The sequence below is a fragment of the Mastacembelus armatus genome, chromosome 19 (assembly GCF_900324485.2).
Source record: "Mastacembelus armatus chromosome 19, fMasArm1.2, whole genome shotgun sequence".
Classification (NCBI taxonomy): Eukaryota; Metazoa; Chordata; class Actinopteri; order Synbranchiformes; family Mastacembelidae; genus Mastacembelus; species Mastacembelus armatus.
The window spans coordinates 15,106,261-15,123,356 of NC_046651.1; the positions used below are offsets into that span (position 1 = coordinate 15,106,261).

At 41.8% G+C, this 17,096-nt stretch overlaps 2 protein-coding genes across 3 annotated transcripts in view; one reads left to right on the top strand and one right to left on the bottom strand.

Moving 5' to 3' along the window:
* LOC113135842 (neurotrypsin-like) overlaps positions 1-17,096 on the bottom strand; it is an 18,763-nt gene continuing 1,667 nt past the window's right edge. The window contains exons 2-14 of the mRNA XM_026316152.1: positions 14,580-14,622; positions 8,004-8,246; positions 7,244-7,382; positions 6,898-7,076; positions 6,502-6,649; positions 5,268-5,446; positions 4,729-4,870; positions 3,892-4,112; positions 3,008-3,149; positions 2,638-2,916; positions 2,264-2,386; positions 1,856-2,124; positions 1-1,453 (exon numbers count right to left, since the gene is read on the bottom strand). Coding sequence (XP_026171937.1) covers positions 882-1,453; positions 1,856-2,124; positions 2,264-2,386; positions 2,638-2,916; positions 3,008-3,149; positions 3,892-4,112; positions 4,729-4,870; positions 5,268-5,446; positions 6,502-6,649; positions 6,898-7,076; positions 7,244-7,382; positions 8,004-8,246; positions 14,580-14,622 — 2,679 coding nt within the window. The 3' untranslated portion in view covers positions 1-881. The remainder of the gene's footprint in view (positions 1,454-1,855; positions 2,125-2,263; positions 2,387-2,637; positions 2,917-3,007; positions 3,150-3,891; positions 4,113-4,728; positions 4,871-5,267; positions 5,447-6,501; positions 6,650-6,897; positions 7,077-7,243; positions 7,383-8,003; positions 8,247-14,579; positions 14,623-17,096) is intronic.
* Positions 9,555-14,768, top strand: LOC113135839 (E3 ubiquitin/ISG15 ligase TRIM25-like). 2 transcript variants are annotated; one of them, XM_026316145.1, is made up of 3 exons: positions 9,555-9,640; positions 10,468-11,675; positions 14,215-14,768. In XM_026316145.1, exons 1-3 carry the CDS (start codon positions 9,634-9,636, stop codon positions 14,341-14,343), a joined length of 1,344 nt encoding a protein of 447 aa, XP_026171930.1. In that variant the 5' UTR covers positions 9,555-9,633; the 3' UTR covers positions 14,344-14,768. The 2 variants fall into 2 exon arrangements, with proteins under 2 accessions (XP_026171930.1, XP_026171929.1); XM_026316144.1 differs by lacking the exon at positions 14,215-14,768 and having other exon boundaries at positions 10,468-13,519.

The window sequence follows — 17,096 nt, forward strand, 5'->3', positions numbered from 1 at the left end:
CTGGGCAATTCAGAAATAATTTCAGACATCTGAAATACTACAGTATGATGTCAGATACAGTCAGCAGTAGTGTAAAGTACACAACACTAATAAATACACAGATAAAGCACTGGTATGGTCCTAGTTAAGTAGCTTAGTCATAGGTCTAAATGAACAACAGCACTTTTACCAGTAAAGGTTTAAGACAACAGCCTGAAGAGACGAGCCCTGTTTGTTAAAGCAACATCACTCACATCTGAATTTTTATAAAAACTTTACTTGGGATGGACCTACTGTAGGAGTTTGAGGTTTATCTACATTGATAATCTTACAGGGACAGTGATGATATGCAGTCGATGTTCTGGTGGTTGGTTTGCTCATTTTGTTACCGCACACACATTTATAGGTGAATTTTAGCATAGATTCTTGTGTGACCACCTCAAAAACATCGCTCAAGTATTTTAATGCTGCCACTCTTTAAATTACATGCCATGCTGATTTTTTTGATCTTGGTATCAGTGAAAGGCCCATGCTAATAAATCTGCCAGGCTCATCCTAAACCTCACCACCCAGTCAGTCATTGTTTTGCCTCTTAACAGGCTGTAACTCACATGTAAAACACCACAAATCACCCACACACTCTGTCATCGTGGCAGCTCAGGAAGGTCTGCCCACACTGCTGAACTCATCTGACGATTAGTATCCGCCAACACCTGGGCTTCACAACACTGAGTTCAGATTTGAAAGGAGCACAGAGACGGCTGTTTGACTTAAGTTAGGGGCATCCTTCTTTTTTTGTTTTGGGTTTTTTTTCTGTTAAAGTTAAGTTTCATCTTCCTTTAACCCTTCTCTTCCTCAGGCGGTCACATGGCACAGATGGTAAGCCAATGGCATGGCCTCAATCAGGCCAGAATTTGTGTGTTTGTGTCTGATTCCCCTACATAGTGGGTATGTGTGTTTTTAGTGTGTGTGCTAACGTGCTGACCAGTGTGTGTGTGTTTTTGTTTAATCTCATTGATTTCATTTGTATGTTTTTGATCGTGTGTGTCTTTGAGCTTTCCATGTACATGGAAGTACTTATCTTTGCCCTCGCTGTGTGTGTGCTCCTCGTGAGTGTGTGTTAGGTCGTTGTGTTTCAGATCGTTTTGTGTGTGCGCATGTGATTCCTCTGGGCGTGTGTTGATGACCTCGTCGATCCAACTTCTGAAACGGCTGACCCGGGTGTAGAGTGCAGGTGAGGAGGGGCCAGCGCAGCCGTAACCCCCGGCAACAACCCCAGTGAGGAACCACCGACCCGTCTCCACCTGACACACCAGCCCACCCCCAGAGTTGCCTTGACAACTGTCACCATGGAGGAGGCTGGTGTCAGGAGGACTGCCAGCGCACAGGGTGCCATGGCTGGAGAAGCTATCACCATAGCGCTTCTTACATTGCCATGACGACATCAGAGGGACCCAGGATGCAAGAACTGAGTCTGGGAAAAAGGATGAAGACGGTAAAGGTTGTGGCAGGTCTGAAATGCTGAAACAATAAGTTTATAATAACTGATATAAAGGTTTATTAAGCAATATGACGCTGAGTCACTCTGAGAAGTTGTTCAGATACCGACCTATTCAGGTGCAGGGTTGCTTTAAGTGAAAGGTTAGCAGGTTTTCATTGGACTGTGTAGTTTGACAGTTATTTGGTCTTAAACCAAAGTATATAAAGACATTTAAATCCTGAGAGGAAGGTGAATGTCTGAACCAAATTTCATATTAATCCATTCATTAGTTGAGATATTTTACGTCAAACCATGACAGGGACGTGAGAAAGTCAGGAGATCAAAGGGACTGCACTTTGAATGTTTGTATGTATTATGCCAAGAAAAAACACAAACCTGTTCCAGTCCAGCTGGCGGTAACCATGACAACACAAGAAGATGGAGTATTTCCCCCTGATGTTGTGTCTGCATCAGGAAGGCATGCTGCGTTGGTATTTGGGTCAAAGGTCAAACAGTGACCCTTGGTGCTGGGCAGCTTCAACAAAGCCAAATCGTGACCTCCGGTCTGACCCTTGAACTTCCTGTGAACCACCACCTGCTCTGGAGTGAGAGTCTGCGCCGAAGCCCCGACACGCACCACATACATGGACGGATCACTGCCAAACCTGGAGGAGAGAGGGAGTTAAAGAACAAACTTAAAGGTTGATTTAAGGAGTTAAGTTAAGGAGTTGGTGTGCAGAGGTCATACTGCAGAGTCGATGCCTCCAGCGAAGGAGCTGACTTTGAGTTCAGAGCTGGGCTCACCTGCTGACACAGTGGGCTGACGTCAGGGTCCAACAGGGGCTGATCAGAGTGCCGCTGCAGAGAGGACTGCCCTCTTCTCCTTGGGATTTAAGCCACACTGATACCTGCCATGGCCATGTGGTCCTGACAGACAACAGGAAAAAAAAGTAAGTTGTTTGAGATTCAGATAATGAAGCAAAGTAACCATAGTATCACTGCTTTTGCTAATTAGACTTTTTTTTTTACTTGTTACTTTATAACAGGAAATGGAGTATACTTTCAGTTCTGGGCAATTTTAAACAAGAAAATCCAAACTGGCACAAATTATTTGAAGCAATAAATATTAGAGTGTTCAAAATGTTGGTACTTCTGCCAAATTAGGTCCTTAGTCCTACCTGATCATGTTTTCTTCTCCTTCGTTCTTCTTCTTGCTCTCTTCCTCCACCAACTTCCTCAGCCCACAGCTCAGCTCTTGAGGTTTAGCCTGTACCAGCGGCTCCTGTGGTGTGACGTCACACTTCACCCCTGCATCCTCCCTTCGTCTGCATCCCTGGATGCTCTGGCCCAGAGAAGGACACTCTCCCAGGAACTCCTCCTTCCCCGTGCACCTTACCTGGTCCAGGTGGATGGGTCCTTTCCCCTGACCGAACCCACTGGCGGCTACCGCTCCACCACTGAAAAGTAATTTTGTGGGAGAGATTAAGAATTTTCATGCAGTTTATTTTTCAACACATTGTCTACTTTTTTATGCACATAATCATTAACCTGTGTCCAAGCTGTCTGCACACCACGACTGCATTCAGGTCATTCCAGCCTGAGTCACATATACTCCCCCAGTCACCATGGAGATACACCTCGACTCGACCCTCCTTCCTGCCGCTGCCACCCACAAGACGCACCAGGGGACCTGACAGGAAAAAAAAACCCATTGATATTCATGTCTGTGCAGTCTACACTCACTGAGAGCGAGTTAAATGTCCGCCAACAGTGTTAAATGTCATCCGCAACCTGGCATGTCTTTATTCAGCCTCTATTCTCATTGTGATGGACTGTGTGTGTCGACAGGAGGCGAAGGGCCTCGGGAGCACTGAGACAGAAAACACCACTTTTTTTCTCTCGGCTGTCAACATGTGGCATTTAAACTCTCTGGACAGACATTTCATACTGAGGTACTGTAGCCACAAAAGGAGCCAGGACTGCTGTTATTTATGCACAGATACATGGAATAATAGATGATCTTTTGCATTGATATATGACAGAAGAGTGGATTCTGGTTCTGCTAGAGTTTACTAAAGTGAAGTAAATTGCTCACAGGCTGTCATTACTCCTGCAGTCTGCAGGGACACTTTGCCCTTTTGGTACAAAATTAATTGCACTGCACGGTCACCGAACTTCTGCAGCCTGTTGTTCTTTGCTCTCAAAATGTTGCACAGCAGTGAAACTACTTAAACTAAGATTTTGATCTGTAACCGTCTGAAGTTCTAAAGTGAACCTAAAGACTGTAAATCACTTTTTATGTGACAATGAAATTGTGAGACACTTTTACACACTGTCTGCAATTCTTTAATTTATTCACCTCAATGTTTACATTTAGAGCTAGAGCCTGGCTGCATGACCACAGAGGACAAACCTCATCTCTCTTCTCTCACCTGTGGAAGGTGCGATAACTGGCACCTCATTGGTCTCTGGGCTGGATCGGCCCCTGCAGCGAACACCAACGTCCTCACTGTGGGAGCAGTCAGTTCGCCCCCAGATCCCATGTTGACAGTCCAGCAGGGACGTCTCAGATCCATCACAGTGGACATCATCCAGGAGGATCAGACCAACGCCTTCACCAAACATCCCGTCCGATACGACCTCAGCATGACCCCTGAAGGTGGAGAATACGATTATTTCTCTTAAAGTGTGATTACATTGTTCATACTGTTGACAGCAGTCCTTTTAGTTTCATCACGCAGCTTTTAGAGGAACGTTATCCAAATTCTCAAAACTTCAAGTGGAATATTAGTTGTTGAGCTAACTCCAGCATATTAAAAGTGAGGCAGATGTTATTAATGTGTCTTTTTACTGGAGCTCTGAGTTGATATTTAATATAGGCCAGCCACTCCAGGGAAATAAGCAGGCTGCACTTTTCTTGAGAAAATACTGTATATAATCAATGAGAGCACAAAGAAAAGTAAAACAACCCCAACTCCATTCTTTTGTTCAAACGGCCCACTGTACATAACAGCAGCCGGCAATGAAACTTGGTGACAAAACTAGCAAAACTCTGACAATGGTGTGAAATTATTCCAACTAAAAATAAAAACCACTGTGTACGACTTCATTCAAGTGAATAGGGAAGTAGTAAGTATTCGCATATAAAAATATCTTACGGTGTACAACCAAAACCTTTCACACTTCATAATAAATAAACCTTTTTACTCCTAATAAGAAGCTGACTGTGAAAATAGGTTTGTAAATAAGTGTTGGTAGACTGTTTGTACCTGTAGCCCAGCTGTCTACACACCACCTCTGCATGCTGCTGGGTCCAGTGGTCATCACACACTGTCCCCCAGTCACCGTTATGGAAAACTTCAACCCGACCCTCCCAGGGATTGTCTCCTCCCACCAGACGCACCACACCATCTGAAACAGTTTCAAAGTGTGATCAATATTAAGTCTTTTAAAGTAAGTGTGATTAAAGGCAGATATACTTGACTACAGAAACGTTCTTTATGCAGCCACAAGGAAAGATTTAGTGATATAGAAGCTACAGTTGTCATTAATATTAACATTTATGTATCAGATTAATTGTACATCTTAGATTAATGCTAGCTGCCGGTTTATGCCAGTAGACGTGTTACTCCTCAGTTCTCATAAATCCTGTTTCTGGCTGCCACAGAGGAGATGTTGCTGCATCATGCAGTAATGATTTATTGATGCTCAGGGGCTTTAAATAGCAGTTTTATAAGCCTAACAGTGAGCACTGTGTTTTTGTGTGTGTGTGTGTGTGTGTGTGTATACACGTGTATGGTACTTGTACCTGTGTAAGGGCTGCACGAGACCCCAGCATCCTCCATGTGGTCACAGTTGTGCTGCTCCCAGTCCCCATGGGGACACTGATCCAGGAAAAGCTCATTTCCTGTGCACTTCACACCATCCAGCAGGATCGGACCCGAACCCTGACCGAAGTGAGCCCATGACCAGGCCTTCGGCACACCCCTGCAACACACACACACAGAGGAGGAGGCCGTGTTTCTAAATTGGAAACGACAGGTAGTTCTGTTGGAATGTCTGAGGCTGCCCTGGTTTCTGATACTGATTTTGTGGATATGAAGGACTCCACTGGGTGTGAGTGAAACATGATAGTAACCTGCATGTCTCTACATGTTTTAACATCCAGCTAGTTTGTTAAGAGCACAAAGGAAATAAAACAAGAATTCCTCAGGAGAAGTAGGGTCTATTTTATTATTGTTAATAACATGGAGGTTGTAGAGCAAAAGATGCTTTATTTTAGAAATATTATAGAACAGAAAGCTGTGAACAAATGGGTGGTTACTGTCAAATTTGCAGTAGAATTTAAACCATGCCCACTGGGAAGGAGTTGTTTTGATTGTAGAGAACAGGAAAAAGAGTTTAAATGTTTGACACACTTACCTATTGCAGAAAAATACACTACCCAGGTGGGAAAAAAAAAAACCAAATGATTGTTTTTCATTTTGTTTTAAAGTGTCAAACACATCAGTGCCTGTGTGCGGCTGTGTAAGAACTTGTGTGACGCACAGGACATCTATTTAGAAACACAGATGGTGAGGTGTCCCTAGGTGAGGAGATGAAATACAATCTAATGTTTCTTCACAGCTACAACTTGATCAGTTTGACACCTGAAGTTGTCTGTGCTGTTACATTGTCTGCAGGTTATGCAGTCTGTGTGTAAGTGGGAAACACCTGCACAGATTGAGCTACGAACTAAACAGATTCTGTTCACAACCAAGTGAGAAAACCTCAATTCACATGTATCTACCACTGTCATACTAGATACCTTTGATATGTTTGAAGCCTGAAATCATTTGCATTAATTCTGTCACTTTTTTTTTAAAAAAGCTGAAGCTATTTTGTTTTTCTGTACACAGTTGCTTCTGTTCTCTTTATGTGATTTGTTTCCAAAATATTCCACTTAAATGTAGAAATCCACTGCTTTTAAATGACATTTAAAGACCAATATTGAGAACAAGCGGTTGTGGTGTGTAAGTGTGGAAAATCCCAGCTGTAATTACCCAAAGCCAAGCTGTCTGCACACCACCTCAGCATCGCTGTCGTCCCACTGGTCATCACAGATAGAGCCCCACCTTCCCGCATGAAACACCTCCACACGACCTTCAAAGTCTTCCTCTCCTCCGACCAATCGAAGGGGAGGGCCACTGCCTACAAAGCAGAGGATGCAGAAATACACATACATGACATCCTGCACTGTAGATTGTATCTGTCTCCCTTACATTTATTTTTAATTCACATATGAACATAAGCATCTAATAGCATCTATAACTGCCAGAACAGAGTGTATAAAGTATTACTGCACAGTAAAAGAGTAAAAAACTAAATCTGTCTCTCTCAGGTGTGTGGGAGAACGTCTTCAGGTCTGCTTGCCATTAAACTCTGGAAGTCACACTGACCTTCTGGTGGTGCACACACCACTGCTGCCTCGTTTCCATGGTTACAGTCGCCAGTGACGAACGTCCTGCTTCGGCACTTGCTCAAGGTGTTCTCATCTCCACGGCAACCCAGTCGCTCATAGTGGAAGAGGCCGGAGCCCGAGCCGAACTGTGAGTGCTGCAATGCTGTGCCAATGTCACTGTCAAAACAACACCAACAAAGATCACCAGAAAGAATTTATCCACCAAGCAATGAAATGTAAAATGGAACAGTACAAAACTGGGTGTACATTTTCACATTCTGTGCTTTTACTGTTAGTACTTTAAGTACACTTGTGTTTTTTCTTTTTCTTTTTTGTTTTTTTACCCCAGGCCGAGCTGCCTGCAGATCACACTGGCATCTCTGTCTGTCCAATGAGTGTCACACACCGCCCCCCACTGACCATTCAAGTAAACCTCAACACGCCCACTGCTGGAGGACGAGCTGCCAACCAGACGAGCTGCACCTGAAAAACCAGACAGAGATGAGAACACACATACAGTGTAATTCATCAGTACTATTATGATGTTTGTCTACAATGTGATAAAGCAGAAACCTGCATCACTAGTGTGGGTCAAATGATTTAATCCACAGACAAAAGATGAAATAACAACCAGTTAATCAGTAAATTAGTTTAAAGCTGCATTCACTGATCTTCAACCACTTGGAGCCATCACAATAAGCTACAAAAAATGAATATATCTTCACATAATAAAGTTTTAATTTAATCATGTTCAAACAAGGTTCAAAGCTAGAAAAACATTAGTGCAGCAGAGACACATTTACTTCTTTCTTATTCTTATACGCCCCTCAGATGGTGAACTGAACGACCAATCGATCGATTGAGTGAAAAAAATAATTCAACAAATTATCAATAATAATGCACCCCCTCTTCTTCCCACGTTACTAATGCCTTGTTTTTATATTGTTTCTTCAGTATATTATTGTTCTTCATATGTGTTGTTGTTTTTATCTGTGTTGAATTTTAAAGTATTTTAGAACCTTTAGGAGTCCTATAAAAACGAAGCATGTTTATTATAAATAATGTAAAAATGTCGTTCCATCCAGAAATCATCTATGGTCGTACCCTGGTGACAGTCGCAGTAGGCCCAGCCAATGGCTCCTGAGTTCTGTCTGAAGAAACACCAGGGGTTGGATTCTCGGTCTGGGTTCCTGCAGTAATTGTGGTCGCCCAGCCCGCGGCCCGGGTACTGCATAACGTAGTCTGGGAACTCGGTCCACTTCAGACAGGGGGCGCCAGAGTCCGTCTGGGACACTGTGCCATTGTAATATCCCAGTTCTGTGAAGCCCTCAGAGCAGGACAGAGGCACTGCACAGAGACAGGGTGGTAGGGTGGAAAGAGAGTGAGTAAATCTTGAAGGAGATGGGAGAATAAGATGTTTCGGACAAGTATTTGGGTCAGAGAGGACGATGTGAATAACAGGGAATGAAATTGGGGAAGTTAGGGAGAAGTGAGAGGAAAGAGGGATGGAATTACTCTTATTCAAATCACATTATCCCCATGTCTGTATTATCTGAACATAAAAGGCTACGTGGATAATTCTGCTGCCACAGTAGGAACCAGACTAATGCATTCACACCAAGTGATTCATGTTAAACTGGTGAAATTTCCATAACCTTAAACTGCCCTTACTTAGCATTTGACCAGGATCTTCCAGTAATCTGTTCAGAGGAGAGGGACCGTGTGAGTGAAGCTTAGACAGACTGACAGAATCAGATATGAGTAGTTTTATCAATATCTCAATAACTATTGGATGGATTTCCATAAAGTTTTATACAGAGATTAATGTCCACCATTAGGAGAACAGGAGATACCCTCAATATGATCATTTCCCTCCTGAGCTTGTCTCCAGCACCACCACCAGGTCAACATTTGCATTTATTGTTTTATGGCCAAATACCTGCAGCACTAATGACACTGCAACCAGCTTCAGTTGTTCTTTGTGTTTAGTGTGAATTGGGAAACGTTAGATGTTAGAGTATGAAGACTTCATCATCTTCCTCAGCTAATCGGTAAGAATGAAAATCCCCTAAACCAGACAACAACAAAAAAGGAAAAAAAACAGTGAATGAAGACTGTAATAGGAGGATTTCCCCTTGTGGTGTTTGCACTTTTTCACACTGGAGCTTTAACAGTTTCTGAGGCCAATCAGCCACTAAATTATGATTAATGTTGGGGCTGCTTCAGTAACCAGGAACAGTCTTATCTCTTCGACACACACAGCTTGGCCGTCCTGGTACATTATCTACGCGGTGCGACCCTTATGCACACCTCACACATTAACACACATACACACAAATTTTGCTGCACTGTGGAGAAAAAAACACACAAATGCCTTACAGTGAGAAGCAGAAACACACACACACACACACACACACAGGGTTCATTTTGTGGGGAGATAAGAGGAAGAGCAGAAGGGGTATAAAGTGAAAGCACTGGAGAGTCTGAGAAAGTGGAACTCAGTCATGGAGAAATGTACTGAACTAAAGCAGAAACATATCCTCAAATAATAAATAATAGAGAGCAGAGTCAGACAACCCCCACTAGTGTCAAAACGAAAGAGCTACAGAGACAAATGTGTGTCTGGCCCTTTAAGAAACATGACACAGGAAGAAACTAAAAGTGAAGTTCCTTCTTGGGAAATCACCAAACACTCTCTCCTCTTTCTTTTTACTTTACAGACCAACACACACGTATGTGGAGTAAGTAGAACCACGTTTTTATTATAAGACACAAGAGGTTTATGTTGTTTGGAAGTTTGGTTTAATCCCACTCTCAGCTAATTTGGAGCTTTATGCTGAGAAATACTGCTGCTTGCGTAAGCACAGTTGTAAATACATTGTGTAGTTAATTATCCAACCACAAGGTCTATTTAGTGTTTAGCTATTTACATGTTATCAGGGTTTGTCCAGTTGTTGAGAGTTGACCTTTTGCTCCGTGGAGACACTTTAACAACTTATGTTTTACGACTTTCTCCTAACATTCTAGGATTATGCAGATTTCCTGAGGTCAGCAGTCTGCTGCTTTCTATTTGCTGTCCACTTTTAAAATGATCCTGTCACAATGTCTGATTTTAATGACTCATAACTAAATCCAGCCCATGTATGTGGTTTTACTCTGACATGCGTCACAAAGTTCACAACAGCGAAAGTGGACCCAATGCAATTTGACCATTTTACATAAACAACTAATGTTTTACCAAGAGTTGCTGATTTATTTTCTGTCAGCTAATCAATTCACATTTGTTAAGCCACAGGGACTCACACTGGCCCTTTGGTGAGAGACGGTGACAGATGTTTCCTGGTGTTTGTTTGTGCTCAGATAAAATAAAACGTTTAACAGCTACAAATTTATGACAACTGGACAAACATCTGCTGAGGAAGATTATAGTGGTTGTAGTATAACTTGTATAACACTGTAGATTATAGTAGAAGTTGTAGTGATTATTTTTATGTGTATTTCTTTTTTATTACCAAGGTGGTGACATGTGACTCTATTTTTGCCTTCATCTAATTGTTTTGTTATTCAGAAATGGCTTCCAACACCAGTCTCTTATCTGAGGAGCAGTTTCTTTGTCCCATCTGCTTGGACATGTTTACTCGACCAGTTTCTACTCCATGTGGACACAACTTCTGCATGTCCTGTATCACATCCTACTGGAACGACACACCAGTGTGCCAGTGTCCGCTCTGTAAGGAAACGTTTGAAAAGAGACCAGATCTCAAGGTCAACACTTTCATTTCAGAGCTCGAATCGCAGTTCATGTTACTTCAAGTGTCAGATGCTAACATCTGGAGCACTGAGCAACAGCATGCTAACTCTGGGGGTGCAGTGCTGTGCGATATTTGCACTGACACCCAGCAAGAGGCTGTCAAATCCTGTCTGGAGTGTCTGACTTCTTACTGCGACGTTCATCTAGAGCCCCATCACAGAGCTGCCGGACTAAAGAGACACACGCTGGTCAACCCCTCGACAAGCCTGGAGGATCGGATCTGCAAGCAGCATAACCGCCTCCTTATGCTGTTCTGTAGAAAAGACAAAGTTTTGCTGTGTGATGTCTGTGCAAGTTCCCAGCATGTGAACCACAATGTTGTCACTGTGCAGCAGGCGTACAAAGATATGAAAGATATGTTGAAAGACACAGAGGCAAAAGTGCAGAGTCTGATCCAGGAAAGACAACAGAAGGTGCAAGCCATGAGGAAATCAGTAAAGCAAAGCAAGAAACAAACCAAAGATGTGATAGAGAACACCGTGCAGAACCTAACAGCTCTGGTGTGTGAGATTCAGAAGAGTCAGACAGAGATGGTGAAGGTGATGGAGGAGAAGCAAAAAGCTGCAGAGGTACAGGCAGATGGTTTCATCAGTAGTATCGAGCAGGAGATCACAGAGCTCCAGAGGACAATGATGAAGCTGAGTGAGCTAAAACAAACTAAAGACCAGCTCTGCTTCCTCCAGAATGTCCCAGATCTACCTCCACTACCACAGACCGTGGACTTGTCGACAATTAGTTTTAACCGACACCTGGAGATACAGCACATACAAAAATCTCTGAGCAGCTCAGTGTCTCAACTGCGAACATTACTGAATAAAATGGAGACTGAAATAAGTCAATTCTCTGACAGCACAGATGTGTCAAACAGAGCCACGCTGAGATACATGCAGGCGTATGAAGTGAACATTCTGCTCGATTCAGATACAGCTCACCCTCTGCTCATTTTGTCTGATGATGGGAAGAAGGTGAGATACGGTATGGGTTCAGGTCTGTGGGTAAACCAGAACCTGAACCCAAACATGTTTACTGAGCATCTTGCTGTTCTAGGACAGATAGGCTTCTCATCAAAGTTTTACTTTGAGGTGTTCGTTGGTCCAAAGACCGAATGGTGTCTGGGTGTGGCCAAAGCGTCGGTTCAGAGGAGGGGGGCGCTTGTTCGGAGTCCTGACTGTGGACTCTGGGCCATTTGGTTCCTAGGAGATAGGTTTGAAACCTTCAGCTCTCCAGACGTGCCGGTACACTTGGGGAAAGTGGAGCGGGTCGGAGTGTTTGTGGATTATAATCAAGGTCAAATATCGTTCTATGACGTACAGGCAGCAACACTTATTTACTCATTTACTGACTGTTTCTTCGATGAGAAGCTCTATCCGTACTTTAATCCTTGTGATAATGAATATGGTTCAAACTTGGATCCAATGGTGATTGTTCCTGTGAACAGGTTTTAGAGCCTCAGTATTTTGCAGACGAATCACTCAAGTGCCCTGATGCCTTTAATTACAAAATCACCTTACATTAGATTTCTATAATCATAAGATATAACACTGTTGATTTGTTCATCGTGTTGGCCATAGATCTCACATTGTTTTGCTCTATTTTTATGTATATGTAGTGAATATCTTTTACATCATGAGTCTGTTCTGTCATCACATTTGGACTGACTACAGCTAAAGACTGGTGAATATTTATAGTTGTTATATTTTATATATCTTCAGCTTTATGCTTCCTTAACGACACAGTGGGAAGTCTTACAAAATTACTGCATAGAAACTAAAATTAAAATGCTCCCAACTCAGATTACATTTAAAGTGCCTCAAGCTATCAAGCATTGATATGATTATTAAAATTTTTACATATTGTTCCAGTTTTACATACGTTGCTAAGCAGCCCTAGAGTTAACTTACGGCAGCTGACTTCAGAATATGTTTATATGATTCAGTAATATTGTTTTGTTTTGAACATGGAGTGAACAACAAACAGACAAAATTAATTATGCTATGAAATGTCAGCCTTCTAATTTAGTTTCCACATAAATGCTTCCAGTTAATGTGACTTTGCGAAGTACTATTTCGTTCCTCAGGCAGTGTTTGGAGCTCCGACTCAGACTACTTTAGTTTCAGAGCTGACACTGTGCTAGCCCAGTCACGGCTCAGACGCCTGAACAGAACAGAACAGAACCACCAGTAACGTCTGTGCTGGGGTCAAAGGCTCTGCTGTGAAAAACATCCTTGTGTCTTGAAAACGTATCATTAAACACTAAAGGTTTATTATTCACTTATATACAGACCTAAACAGTAGCACAGTCATGCCAAGTTTGTTCTTTGGTAACACTTTACTTTATGTACCACATTTAGTTTTCATAAACAATATACATATATATATATATGTTAATAACATATTTTATATTCTTACAACTGGGTTTTATAATCTTGTGCATTATCTCTTCATACAGCAGTTTCCACCTATGGTGCCTACAGGAGTTAACATTTATACCGGCTTACGAACAGCTGAGCTATGAGCTCCTTATTTAATATTTATGAGTTAAAGAATAAGAAGCGCTAAATGTTATCCATTCTTTAATGGCTTTTATTTTCACTATGAAAAGGACTCAGCAAAGATTCAGCAAAGATGAATAGTGAAGAGCAAACCTGCCTCTATGAGCCACTCATATGTGATCTTCATTGTGCCTTCATATGGAGGCAGATCAGCCTGTGTGTTTCAGCTGTATATGATCTGTAATGGTAATAAAACATTTCTATTCTCCTTAGTTAAATTTGAATAAAGTATGAAAGCATTACATAATGAAATCAGTCAACATTTCCATCATGTATCTTTCTTGATCCTCGTTTCCATCACCACTTTAAGCTTTTTAAATCTTAAAACAAACATTTCTTTTTGTTTTTATTTTCACTCTGCATGTTTTAATTTTTCAATTCTTTAAATTCAATTCTTTAAATTTCAGTTCCTCTTTCATCCCTATCCTGCAATTATCATTCAAGCTTTTTAGTTCATTTCAACACCTACAGCACTCATTCACACACACATACAACACTCGCGTCGCTAACACCCTCTTCATTGCCACGACAACAGTACTCTGCCTATCGCCATGGGAACATTCAGGCTCACAGCTCCCATAATCCATTTCCCAGCTACAATGAGTATTTGACACGGTTCACACTTGGAGGTTCACAGTATGGGGGGTGGGTGTGAGGCATCTGCATCTTCTACACAAAACACACAAATTCTCATTAATACATAATATGGGAAATTGCCATTTTAACTATTTAATTTTCTTTTAATACACTTTTCTGCAACAAAGGAGAAAAATGTTGCAACAGATTATTTGTTGAATTATTGTTAGAAAATATCAACTTGTTTTCCCCTTATGCATTATTTATTTATGTGAAGAGCCTTGTGGTGATTTCCACGTGCTAATAAACGCTGGGTTTGCTGTTTGATGAAAGGTGTGTTTCTGGGTAATTTTCACTTGTCTGTCAATGTGTGCAGGGCAGATATTTCGTGCTGGAAAGGAGACTAAGAAGGAGGAGTTTCTCACCCCACCCCCCATCATCATCACCATCATGGCCTCCACTCCTCTCAGGGATGGTGGGAAAGAAGAGCAAAGAGGAAAATTAAATGCAGAGGGGTGCAGAGAGAAGAGGAGAGGTAAGGCCGGGTGTGGGAGCAGAGCTGATGCAGGAGGATAAAATAACAGAAGAAGTGATGGAAGCAAAGGGCTTATACTAGTGTGTGAGTCAGATGCTGTTTAACTAGAAGGGAAGAGGGGGTGTATGAGGAGAGGAAGGATGGAGGGAGAAAGTGTGTGTAAAGACAGGGGTGGACTGATGTTTGGACTATTATCTCCCACCTACCTGAGTTCTGCACCTCGTTTAAGTAACTGTCCTCAGCCACCACCTGCAGTTAGGAGGAGAAATAGGCATCAAGTTAGTCAGCAGCAGAATTTCATTTGCCCAAGGACAAATGATTATACAAGGGAAAAAAACAAGAAATGTGAATAATTGATGGTAATCTGAAATGCTCCAGTCCACATAAAAAACCATCAGCCATCTTTAAGTTAATTTTTCCATATGCAGTATATACAGTACAGATATTACTCCATGTTCCAGTTCAATAATATAATCACCTTCATTTATTCACAGACTACATCTGGATTTTATTTGTGGTTATGAATTTGTAAAGTGTTTGAATGCCCAGTCTGACACTGGAAAATGCACATATTCATTTGCTTTTGCAACATTTACTTCGACTTCTTGTCAAGGCTCGTTGGAGATTCCAAGCCAAGAACTATTTGAGCAAATACCCCTCACAGTACCCAGGTAATTGTTTTTACACTTTGATTTTTGTGCAACTTAAACAAGATTTAATGTCTTAATTAGTGAGCTTTAGCAGTGCTGGTAGATGGATTTTACTGCTATTGGACAGAGCCAAGTTCGCAGACTCTGAGACTGAAGCTGTTTCCAGTCTATATGCTGAGCTAAGTAACACCAAACATTTTCAAGTCATATCTCTGTGATAACCAGATTGAAAAGGTTAGTAGATTTTAAATATTCATGTGTGTATGAACATCTTCTTTGTCAGTGACTTCCAAACTCTAACAAATAATATTGTCTTGCTTTTTCCATCTTTGCTCCTTCTGTCAGGAGTCGTCAGTGATTGTTTGCACAGCTGTAAGAAGTCCCCGTCAGGTCGACATAAGGTGAGGGCCATGTTTGAAAAATAACCTGCACTGTAGTGTTTCTCCTTGACGACATTTGTTCTGTTTTATTTTTATTATTATTTATTTTTTCCTGTAATGCTTTTTATTGTTTAATGTTGTTTGTCATTATGTGTACAGCACATCACAACTCTGGTTGTTTTGCTGTATCAGTAAATTGAATTGAATAGTGATGGTACGTATTAACTCAGAATAATCCCAAAGAGATTCTCTGCACCATGAGGTCTGGCTGGGTCCGACTCATTCTCCTGCAAAGCTCTCGTGTATACTTAGGTTTTATCCAAACATCTTGCAGATCCAGGTTCACACAGAGTTTAAATTTAAGAATGTTTTTATTCCAGCCTTGGCAAAGGTGTGCGCTCACTGAGTGGTTTCTACTCGTTCTTGAATGTGAAATATTGTCACGTCAAAGTCAGAAACCAGAGAATCAAGGCTGCGTCGTCAAAAGGTAAAATTGAAAACTTTGTATTATTTTCACAGTTTCCACGCATTTCTAAATGAGGCAGGGATCAGCATCCAGGTGTGAGAGTGTATCGTACATCATGAGTACACAAACACACACAATCACATAAACCCCACACTAAGTCGTTTTGTTCCCATAAAGACACTGAGGCTGCACAGTGTTACAGATTTATGTCCCCACAACATAAGTAATACCAGCCATGCACACACTCGCACACATACACAAACAGTAGTAGACAGCATCAGATGATATCTGACAGAGTGTTTGTTTCATTTTCAGAAATCAGGTCACACCTTAACACAGCAGGGGACAGACAGAAGAGGAGAGGACACACACATGCATGCCCACACACACACGCACTGCTGGAGTAGCCTTAGTGAGAACAGTGAAATACAACACATTTCACCTTCACACAGGTGACTTCTGCTCCCTGGTTGTTTCTCTCCAACACACACACACACACACACACACACTCACGCACACAAATGTAAAACCAACATGCAAACACTTCCTCCCAGGAGGCTCTGCTCAAGCCTAATGATATTAGAGCAGGAACAGGTGACCTCTGGTAGTGAACATGGGTGCTGATATTTTCATCGGTATCAATCCCACGGCTCGATTATGGAGCTAATCGGTTATGACGCGCTCCCAGCTGCGTCCACTGCGTGGCCGTGCAAACACAGGCATAAACACACACACACACACACACACATCTCAGAGGAGAATGTGTACAGATGCACAGTGAGGTTTTTAGTCTGAGCTTTTAGTTTTTTTTTTTCATGCTCCGTAGGTGATTTTAACCTGAAAGGTCCACAAACATGCAAAGCATCATTTCTGAGTGCTGAATCACTTTCAGATGACATTTCCAGCCTTCACTCATTAAATGTCAGCTTCAGACCCCAGAACTCTTTTTGTACGTAAGTGCCCCACAACATGTCATTATTAAATGACGGTGTTGAAAGCTTTGTGACATTGTGACCACTTACTGCAGACCCCCTGATTAATTACAGTATAGCTCATTTTAGTGGTTTAAAAATAGTCTACATTTTCCTCTATTCAAAAGCTGTGTGCATCCTCTGATTCTGGTAATTCTGTCAAAATTAAGTGATTTTCTTTTTCCTGTTATCCCTTTTGCTTATTTTGCCTCGTACATGCGTCAGTCGGCGTGTTTTCTAGAAAAGCAAAAGCTTC